This window comes from Halyomorpha halys, unplaced genomic scaffold (assembly GCF_000696795.3).
Source record: "Halyomorpha halys isolate HHAL.00 unplaced genomic scaffold, Hhal_1.1 Scaffold1220.1, whole genome shotgun sequence".
NCBI lineage: Eukaryota > Metazoa > Arthropoda > Insecta > Hemiptera > Pentatomidae > Halyomorpha > Halyomorpha halys.
This window is the reverse complement of record NW_027105702.1, coordinates 168,515-180,407: the sequence shown is the minus strand read 5'-3', so window position 1 is coordinate 180,407 and position 11,893 is coordinate 168,515. Positions and strand designations below refer to the sequence as shown.

General features: G+C 26.6%; 1 protein-coding gene across 1 annotated transcript in view; it reads left to right on the top strand.

Annotated features, from left to right (window-relative positions):
• Mid1 overlaps positions 1-11,893 on the top strand; it is a 154,199-nt gene that overhangs the window by 136,517 nt on the left and 5,789 nt on the right. The window contains exon 3 of the mRNA XM_014433540.2: positions 6,990-7,173. Coding sequence (XP_014289026.1) covers positions 6,990-7,173 — 184 coding nt within the window. The remainder of the gene's footprint in view (positions 1-6,989; positions 7,174-11,893) is intronic.

Sequence of the window (11,893 nt, the reverse complement as noted above, 5' to 3'; positions counted from 1 at the left end):
TATATATATATATACATTACTATCTTAAAGGTAATAATATCTTAAAGATTAAAGATACTAATACAGGGACATAAAAGTGATGTATGAAATTTTTCCATCTGACCACAGAAATAAACTATTCAAGAATATTAAAACCCAAGGAAGAGTTAAAAATATATGCCATGCCAAACAACCTTAAGGACACGCCAGTTGAATCTTGGTCAATTATCTAGAAGGTTTTTGTTAAACAAGAGAAATAATTTTTAATACTTATTCTAATTGTTTTTAGAGGATAGAGAATGGTTAGAAACAGAAATAAATCATTCTTATCATTCCACAAATATACACTACATTGAACAATTCCATTTAGATATACTGGCTATGCTCTTTGTTTATATTTAATTTTTTTTTTTTTTTTTGGTCATTATTCTCTGTATATATTAAAAACTTTTTTTAGCTTTAAAAAATATATCTTCAAATTCCTATTTCCATATTGTTTGTATATACCAGTATAATGTGAGTGATGACTGAAAAATATTTATGTTAGATAATTCTAAATTGTTTCTTATTAACCTCAGCGATATTTTCTTCAAAAATATTCAGAAATGGTTTTTGTTACAACCATTTTAGAGAGCTTCCATGACATGATGAAAAAACTAAAGTTCTCTTTTTCATAAATTTATGAGTTATTTGCGGTTTTTCTATTAGTCTCCTTTTGAACTACACACTTCTCACTTTTATAATTTATTGGCTTAATAACATTTAAGTCTATGTAACTTAACCTGTTGTCTATCACAGAATAAGCTGAACAAGGCTTTCATTTTTGTTTTAAAAAAATTATGTAAACTTATCAATGTACGAGTATTTTCAGTAAAAATACACTTTTTATTTATGAAAAATGTGTAAAATAAAATATAAAACATAATTTTCATTAATCATATTAAGTATTCCTTAAGTGATGTGAATTAATACGATATGAGCTGAAATTTATTAACTGTAAGACCAATAAATATCACTTAAAAAATAATAACACTAATATGCTGAATAATATAAAATCTTATGATCTCTAGAATATAAAATAGCTATGACCGAATTCCACTTTTAAATAAATTAAGTTTATGATTAAAATTATAAAAATTATTTTTTATCTTGAAACATGAGCATTATGGATTAATTTAAATTAAATAAGTCCCTTAATAAGTAATGCTCTCACTGACAATCATTCATTACTTATGTATCCTATTAGTATAATTTATATTTATTTATATATTCTTTCCACAACAGCAATTTTTTGGCTGTCTTGAAACCAGTAATAACAGAAGATTATTAGGACCATGGATTAATATCAAGTATGACTTATAAATACTATTATAAAAAATAAATAAATAATAATAAATGATACTACAATAAATAAGCAAAAGGGAGATAAGAAAAAGTATAATAAAATGTGAATTCAAGACTTTCTTAATATAATAGAAGAATAGAAGGGTTCTAACTCTCCTTTCTATGAATGATGTATAGTAGTATTCTAAAAAATACCATGCAGAAATTTTTTTTTTTTTAATTATATTTCATATTAAATATTATGTTGTATTAATAAGACAGCATGTTTGATGATTGTACTTTAATTATACTTATGAAAGTCAGTCAGTATATAAATTTTTCTTCTTTTTTATTTTATCTCTTAGTTCTTATATTATCATAGAATAAAATAAAAATAATTCTACAGATAAAGTTTAAATAAATATATTTTGAATCTTGCAGTAGGTATATAATACTACAATAAAATAATCTTGCCGTACACGACAAAGAATGAACTGATATTTAAAAAAATGACATAATTATCTATTAAAAACCAGTAACAGATATAATTGTGCCATCAAAATATTAAAATTAAACATCATTTTGATATAATTAACCTTATAATATTAATAAATAGTTTAAATACCTGTTATTAATATGTTTTCAAAGATCCACAGCTTTCCATCTGAAAACAAAAAATACTCATTAATAAAAAAATTATAGAATATATTCTTCATTATAAAATTTCATTTCTGCTTCAATACTTAGAGCTTATGAACACAGTTAGGTCCAGCACATTTTCAGTAGATTGAAAAACATTTTTCACCATATGGCTAAATTAAAATAATGAAGACTCAACCAAGGTTTAGTTAAAGTTTTCTATAGTTCACATGCTCTGCAGTAATTGGCTCCATTAGGTCCACTGTTTAAAACTGAGTGCATGTTGTGCTGACCATTTTTACGTAAAGAAGACACCTACTTGTGCTTGTATAACAAATTTTTAACAAATTTCTGGCTCGTTCCAAATGATTTTACATTTATCATTAAACTTTATTTATGTTTTTAACTTGATTTTCTAATATTTGAAAAGTAAATTTTGATGGATCAATTCAATTGGTATAAGATAGCTTATGAATGAAATTATTTTATTATATGTATAAATGATTGACCATATTTTTTTAAAATATAGGAGATGGTTGGGAGTGCGGTCAAAGAGAATAAAAAATAGTAGTGAACTATTTTTTGTTCTCTTTGCCCGCATCCCTAACCATCTCCTTTGAAATTATTTTATAATTTAATGTAGGAACATCTTAGAGAAATAAAACTACAAATATATACCTACAACAGCCAAGAAAAAGTTATCAATACATATATTACTGTTATAAGGATTAATGACAGTGTAAAACTATAAATAATTTTACTGTAAATTTTTAATTAAATCTATAAAAGAGACTGCTCTTCGGTTCCAAATTCAATGTGAAGAAGGGTCCAATATCTTATATATATTTTGTTTATTCGTTTTCCCTCATCCCTTTTTTATTTATATTTATTGTTTATTCCCTTCTAACTTTTATAAAGAGCCGAATTAAATCTAAATTTATGAACAAAACTGTACATATATTTATTTATTTTTTGTAGTAATATTGAAAATTCATCAAAATATGAACTACACAGTATGTTTAGACCAACAAGTCTACAATATCAAAGTAAACGTCAGAAAAAATATATTTAATTTCCTTTATTTAAATGCTATGTTATGTAAACTGTGATAAGCAATATACTCATCAAATAAAACATGTAAGGAATTTTTCAACGTGAGGTTCTTAGCTAGGAGTAAAGAAAAGACAATAAAAAAATTTTTAAAATGATTATTGATGTAACATACAACTTACCCTTGATTTATCAGAAATGTCAGTTGCTTCTTTCTTGAAGTTCACTATCCATTAAAGTCTTTAAATCCAGCAGATTTCGAAACGAAAAACAACGGATAGCCACAACATTAACTAAGAAAATTCACTAGAACACAAACTACACTTTTAAATATAACGCACTTAATGACATACCCGATCCGCACCAGATAAAATGGTACAAAATAAAGTAATCTTATACTTGCTTACATTAAATAAAAGTAAAAAAAAAATAAATAAAAACTCTTTTTCACTGTATCTTTTGAGTAAAAGTCAAAATATATTATGTGTATAAAAAACTGATGTTAATATTCAGAAATTACTAAATAATGTAATCAAAATAATTGCGAAAGCTTCTTTTGATTAATTTTAAGGAAAACGTAAATTAAAATTTGTATTATATTTATGATATTTACAATATTTTTCCCATAAATTACTTAAACTACATTTGTTACTAATTAACATAAAATAGTAAAAGCCATAAATAAATATAATCTTTAACGTAAATAAAATCAATAACGTTTTGGTTCAGCTAGTGCAAATTCTTAAAATTATTCATGGGTTTTTCTTTCGTAAAATATAATCTGTAAATAAAAGGAACTTAACTGCCCAAAATTATAGGAAAATTTGACTAATTAGAACTTCTTACCAATCGCAGCAGTGAACTAAAATATGGACAGCATTCTTTATTACTGTAAGGTTCTGACTTAAATATTTTTTAAACAATTAATTTCTATTCAGCGACAAATGTGACAATTGAAAAATAAGAAACTCGAATTTCCTTTTTATCCGTCTGAAATCAGACCATATTCCATATGAACTTTTCAGTTAAAAACAAGTGGAATGGGTTGCATTCAAGAAAAACAATTAATAAATAGTTTAAACTATTTATTAATAGCTAAAGTTTGACCCACACTGCAGGTCATCATCAAGACTGTTGTAATTAGTGGAGGTATACAGGATGGATTTATCATATATCTTGCACAGATCAACCAACCATAGAAGCCCCAGTGAAGACCTGCTGTGTGGGTCAAAAGGTTGATTATTAAAAAATAGATCAACTATGACCTCTTTGAATATTACTGATCATTAACAGGACAACAATTTGTAAATATGCTCTTATCAACCACAGTAAGAAAGAACCTTGGTTATTTGTTAAAACTTATTTCCTTCGATATTTCTATCCATTTCGAGATAATTTTGCCTGTTATTTAATGGTCAACTGATACAGAGGCCTGTAACACAGGGTATATATGCTATAAATATGATAACCTCTACTGCTATTATCCGCTATAGTTGCAATTATTTTGATACCAAACCCTCAGCTTCATTAAAGAGGCTGTGGAATTTGTATAGTTTTTACTAATGGTGATAATTGTCTTCGTTAATTCTTAATCACGACCCAAGATGGCTGTTGAGCCTTCTCCCTCCCTAGTTCCTGGTGCACTAAAATTGTGACGGAATATTACTCATTTAATAACTTCAGGGTTGTTCAGTGATTGAGTTTTAATATCGATTAGAATTTAGATTATTATTGTTCACAATACGATCAAGGGCTTTCTCTGCATCTTGTGGAATTAAATACGAAGTTTAATTCGAAATAATAATTAATTTTTTCATCCTACATAAAATAAGTATCTTAAATAAGTTATTTAATAAATTAATTAAAGACTTAATTTTTCTGCATTATATTTACAAATTAAATCTTATCCTGCTAAACCATAATGCCGTTTTGAAAAAAAAAATCTGGTTCGGTTCAGAAAATAAATTCTTAATAAACACAATACAGTTGTGAGATCGAATCTTCTAGGAAATGAGCAATAAATTGCACAGCTTTAACCTGATTAAACCAAACCAAACATTAAGCGTCTTTTGCGTTTTCGTTTCAAGTAACTTGTATAAATTTGAACACTTGAGGCATTGCACTCCAAAAATTAATAGTTTCAGAATTTGATTATTACGAGATAAGATAATTTCTCCCCAAAACAGTAAAATCATATATTCATTAACCATTTTTTGGAAAATTCGTTTTATCTCGAGATAATCTAGCACCAAATGTCAAATAAATAAATCAAAAATTTGGAAATGGATTAGAAAAGATCGATTCTTCTCATTCTCATTACTCCATGATATCGAATCCTACACACCTATGGGGCTTAGAAAGAAACAAATATTTGGTTATGTAATGTAAGGCCATATTTCTGACAACTGCAATTGACCACAAATATACATCTAATGAAAATATTAATCCGTTCGGATTACTAATTAATTCATTAATTATAATAGTTGCTGTGAAGTGACAACAAGAAAAGATGGTTGAAAGTGGTTACACTTAAAAAAACACCAAATAACAACATCTGAATATAGTGATATCACATACCTATTTAGGACATACGATTTCAAAGTCAATAATTGGTTTAACGTTGGTGAAATTAAGAAGTTGCACTTTAAAACGAATATAAATTAAGAGAGAGAAAAAAAAGAGGGAAATGAATTATTAATGTTCTCGAACGTTCTATTCTCAATTCAACGCTACCAACATTAAATTAGAAAAAAAAATGAGTATTATTATATTTGATTTTGTTGTTGATTATTAATATTGGTCATAAATTAAAATTACAATGTCTATTAAAATTGGATAGTCATATAAATTCGAGTTTAAAACTTATTATTTCATGTTTAGTATTTGCCTTTAGCAAAATATGATTAATCTTTGAAACAATTGTCCACATTATATATCAGTGTGCCAAAAAAAAAAAAATCGAGTTATTAATTTAACACTATAATTTTTCAGCCCAACTAATAAATGTTTTTTAATTAAAGAAGAATATAACTGTTGAACGTTTTGTTGTATTTGGGGAAGTATCTAATTCAATATTTAGCTCTCACGTTATTCGATTATATCTTTCTTCTAAAACACTAAGATAAATATTAGGTTGGTTGCATGGTGTGGAACTAAAATATTAATTTCAATCAATGAATAGTAAATATTGTTTGATTAGTTTATTAACTAATTAATGTTTTATGATTTAAATTCCTCGAAAGGCATGATGTATCAAATAATCATAAATCAAAATGCTTCAATGCTTGAACCAAATCAGATAAATTAGAGACAGTTAAAATGTTGCAGCTGTACTTGAGGTTTGAAGCAATTATATACAAAATTAATGGCATTAAAAGTACTGACAGTTCGTAGTTTTTCAGTTCTTACTTATTAGAACATACTTTTCTTAAAATTTGTCAGGAGAAAGAATAAATTATGAATAGGTTTTTATTAAGTAGTTGTATATGTAAACAGTTTCCGTTTAAGTTCATAAGATATGATGCAACTTCTTTTTTTATTTTATAAACTTATTTTCTAGAGAAAGACGAGCTTAACCCTATACATTGGAATAAAATATAATTATAAGCCAAGGTACTTTATATTTTTTGAATTGAAAAGCACTTCTCTAATGTATCTAACATTTCTGGAATAAAATAAAAAACTACCTTACTTTTGTTCAAATAAATATATTTTTAGTTTGGTACATAAATACCTCTCTTAAGGTTCAAGGATTAACCCTTAAATAATATATTCACTGCTAACACCAACAACTTTAGGTTAAGAAGAAGCTTTTCACATTGAAAGACTTTTTTGTTATTTTAATTTGTTGTTAAGGGAGACTTTCAATTGAGGATAGATCTTTGTCTAAAAAATTAATGAAGTAGAACAAAATTATGTACTCTTATATTTATCATTAATACAAATGTACTTTATGCATTATCTAGTATTGGATTATAATTTGACATTTACTTTTGCAGGAAGCTTATAAAATGTGGGTGTGTACGACACTTTATAAGTACCAGGTAGAGTACAACAATGATCTGCGGACTATCAAGCCCTGCAGATCGTTCTGTCATAGGGTAGAACAGAAATGCCCTTTCTTTCTGCCCTTAGACAAAGGTCCTGTACATTATGCTGGGGAACCAGCATTTTTATGTCTCGGTAAGATATTTCATATTACTTTGTTTTGATTTTTCTTATTGTTACTATTTGCTATTATATTATTATTATTTTTCTTTTCTGGTATATTATCAATAACAAAAAGTCACATATTTTAGAAAGAAAGAGTAAAAACCAAACTTCAAATATGTGCTTAAAACTGTTTCTAAATGAAAACCTAAATATAATATGTATAATAATACAAACCCTCTAAAAATTTAAGTATGGATTATTAATGTATAATATGTTTCCAAGACCAATTCAGAAGAGTGTGCCATACTTCTTTTATAATGTTACAATGTTCTGTCTACGAGCTAAACTTCAAAAGTTCACATTTTAAATAATTTAAGACAAAACATACTGGAGGACAAAATCATTACTAGACTTAGCTTATAATGTATTTATATCCAAACATTTACTTTATTCGTATATTATGATTATGTGTTTAGATAATTCAGAGCAATGTACTGTTTTTAGTTCATGTGTATTTTTTAGACTGCTGATGTGCTGTAGATTGTCTGTATATTATTTGATTATTTTTTTCTGCCCTGCTGTAGCCTCAGTTGGCTAAACGTTGACTGGTTGGTTATTTCAGAGACTCAAGGCTTTGTTTTTGGAATCTTCCCAAAGCATTAGTTTTCTTTAAATGTTTAATATATGCTAATAAAGTTAATCGCACTAAAAATTTAAAATGATAATAGTGATTAACATGAAATAATTGTAAAATTATTAAGAGCATTCTTAACATTTGAGTTTTATACTCCTTTCATTCTCTGAAATATTTTTCTCAAACAGAATTTTTTAATTCATTACTCAACACTCGATTATATGCACAAACCCTATTTAAATAAGTTTAACTGCCATTTGGTTTTGTTAACAAAAGCATAAAGGTGGTTTAACGAATGGTATATGAAGGAGTCCTATTTATGTTAAATAATTAATAAAGCGAACCTTAACATTCCAAAAATTTAAGAAAAATATATAAATGATTTAAGAGTTTTACATAAAAAAAAAGGAAACAAAATTAAAAATTAATATCTGTATTAACTTTTTGTGGTAATGCCAAATATATTTTGTAAATAAATATTATTATCATACATGTAATTTTAAATTTATTATTATTTGTATTTGTGAATTATGTTTCCAAAAGTCTCACAGATGCACACTTATGCATAGCCTCCATTTCAACAAATAGAGATTTATACAAAAGCACAACGTACAATTCCTCTACTATATTTTAATAAAGCAGTAGAGAGTAATACCTTTCTTTAAAAATCTTAAGCTATCTAAGTAACCTTCCTGATAAATGTCAATAAAAAGATGAAAATATAATGACTAAACTTGTGGCCTTGAACTCCCTTAGAAAAGAAACATAATCTTCCCAATCTGTTAATGATATTTATTCTGATGGTATATTTATTGTTTAGTGTATAATTAAGTGTGTATATGTTTGGATCAAGATTCTTTTGTATTTAATTTCAGTGTACTAAAAATGGGTTGCTACTTCTTTAATCAACTAGCTACTCGGCTAACTAACTACTAAATGAGAATTGATGTATTGAGATAGATGTTATGGATATGAGACAATTAAAGATGTTAACTATTATATTACACAGATGGTTATTTATATAAACTCTGAACTTTACCAAAATGCTATCAAGAATTATGGGTTACTTTGATAAAATATGAAAATATCACTCAAGAATTCATTAAAAAATTATTAGGTCACCATCAAATTATAAGCTGTATTGATGCCTTTGGAGGAAATACATCCTAATTAATTGAAATTCTTAAACAAAGAAATATAAAAATAATTTTTTCATCTCTCTTTGTAAGTTTAAAAAGAAAAAGACATAAAATCTATTGTTTATAATAAAATACTGTTGAAGTATTAATTATCAATTGATTGGAATAAAGAGCAAATAATAATGTTCTACCACTTTCTTTGCATTTCATATTGTATAATTATATTATAATATAAATCAGTCAAAGTTCCCTCGACAAAGTCATCCAGAACCTAACTTCCTTTATTGTAATCCCCTTTCTTGAATATTTTTTAATAATGTCAAGCAGAACATTTATTCAGACTCCTAGCTGTTCAAACACCAAATTTATTGCCAGGAAATAAAAAATATATATAAATTAGTACTTAACATATTAAAAATATATCAGAGATAGATTCAGTATCCACATAGTGATAATTCATTTTCCTAATTATAACATATGAGGTAGAAAATAAAAATTCACACATCACAAATTATACAAATAAAAACAGGAACAGATGATTTTTGTTTTCTTTCACTATTTGGGCATTACCTTTCTCTAACTTATCCTAATAAGCTGTCCATTAATTCTTCATTCCCAGTTATGACTTTGCAGCTTTGGCTTTGAAAATCCTGGTCATAATTAGTTAAAAGGTATAAATACATACCTATATTGGATCTGTGATTCCTGAAAAAAAGAAAGCTTTGAAAATTTAACTTAGGGAAACCGCAAGAGCCTTTGTGATAAAGTTGTGCTAGTGATGCTAGTACCATTTAAAACACAGCTGTAATATTAACACTCTCATTGTGTACATAAGTTAGGTTTTCAAAGCTATGCACTCATTAGATAACGCAGCTCAAACTGGCCCTAATATATTATCCTTTTCCCCCCTCCCCTCTTCATCTCTTCCTTGCTTTCCGAAAACACCGTTCACTAGAGGGCATGACCCCATCCATCAAATTTTGTCCCGCTAACAATTAATGAACTTAATGGAATAGGCCTGTTTGCTGCATATGCTCATGATCATTTATACTTACCTAATTCGTCTGATCAATGTCTCTTCATCTTTGGACTTTTCCTCCAAACCCAAGGAACAATGTCAACAAGGAATTGTTTATAGCTGTCTAATAAATTATTATAATATTCAATAAGCGTGTACCCAGGATCAAAAATGGGGGGAAAGCCATGATCGTTCAGATTTTGACATTTCAGCACTAAAAAGGTGAATGTAACCAAAATTATATGTAAGTATAGCAGTGCTTTTTTAGTTATTACAATTTTTGGTTAAAAAAAAAAAATAATTTTTATTAAATTAAAACCGTTAGAGGAAGGCAGGAGCCCCATTAATACAAATGATGCCATCAATAAAAATTGAATTTCAATATATTCAATACATTTCAAACAAGAGTCACTAACTATAGCTTAATATCAACTTGTCTCTTAAGAAAACAAATTTCCTAAATATTCTTTAAAAAGTTAATGAAATCAGTCTTAAAATACTTTGAAATGCCAAAAATTTCCATTAGTAATAAAACCATGTTTTGCGACCAAACACCTCAATTATTATTCTCATATTTAGTAAGTTTGAAACCATACAAATTCGGGAAGATGAATTTAAAATAATTCAAGCTGGAAAAAATTAAATATTTAAAGTGGGTGATTCAATTAGTAAATCCTTTAAGACTCCCAATTTTGTTTTTTGTAAACATATGGAAGGGAAAAAATACCTATGTATAAAACTAGTATATTCTTAACTACTCTCCTTTTCATATTTTAAAAAGAATTATCATGCATATAATTGGCAAGATTATTGGTTATGGAGTATTTATAGTTAGTAATTCATATGGGTTGTTTATCAAACTAAAACTCTAGTGAGCAAATCTGTTCTATGGTTATAATTTGCCTATAGCATTTGATGCAATGGCAATATAAGTGAGCACTATGTTCAAAAACTTCCTTGTTCAGTACTTACAGGTTTACTGATTAAATACAATTAAAGAAAAGTTGTACAAGAACATGCAGAGAAACTTTGTTTAATTTAAACTAATTATATTAATTGATATCAAAGTTTCATTCATCCTCTTATCTAACAATAGCGAAGCATTGATGGGTTTGCTAGACTATTCATATTTTGTGGATTAGAAAATTACTAAGTCGAAAAAGTGCATTCATTGCAATAAAGCTTTTTTCAACTTATTATTATTTTTTTTTTTATTATTATTTTATTTTATTATTATTTTATTTTAGACCTGCAACCTATTATTATTTATGATATATAATATAAATCAATAATAATATATTTTTTTAAATGTTCATATTCATATAGTTTGTAAACCATATTGGATATTGTTTTCAATGTTAATCAGAATATAATTCCCATTGATCTTTCAACCATTATTTCTCTCAAACAGTTAAGATCTCTTACCAATTAGCTTACTGATCAATCAATTAAGAGTTAACTGGTTGTTGAAATAAATGGATTTTCTAAAAATTAATAATATTTATAATTTCTATCAAAAGGAGTAGTTGCTAGTTTAAATAAATTATAATAAAAAAAATAAATTATTTTGTTAATTTTTCTTTTGTCAGTTTTTATATCAAAATTTATTTAATTTTTTTATACTAATATAAATATATATTGAAGAAGATGGTCAGGGTTGCGGTAAAAAAAAACATGACCATCTTCTTCAATTTTTAAGTTATACGGTCAAATATATATATATTGTTTATTAGTTAACATTTTGACCATAGTTGACGATGCATTGTTGTCAAGCAATGGAGGCTTGGGAGCGGGTATGATGATAATGTTTCATGAAGAGAGGTCACAGTTATAGCTTGTGTTGGGAATGGTGGGAAGGGCTCTAAATTCCACCAGCTACGATTGTTCTGGGTTCTGCTGCCTTTAAGGATTTTTATACTCCTTCAAATTTTTTTATTATCGAATTTATTTTTTGTAGTA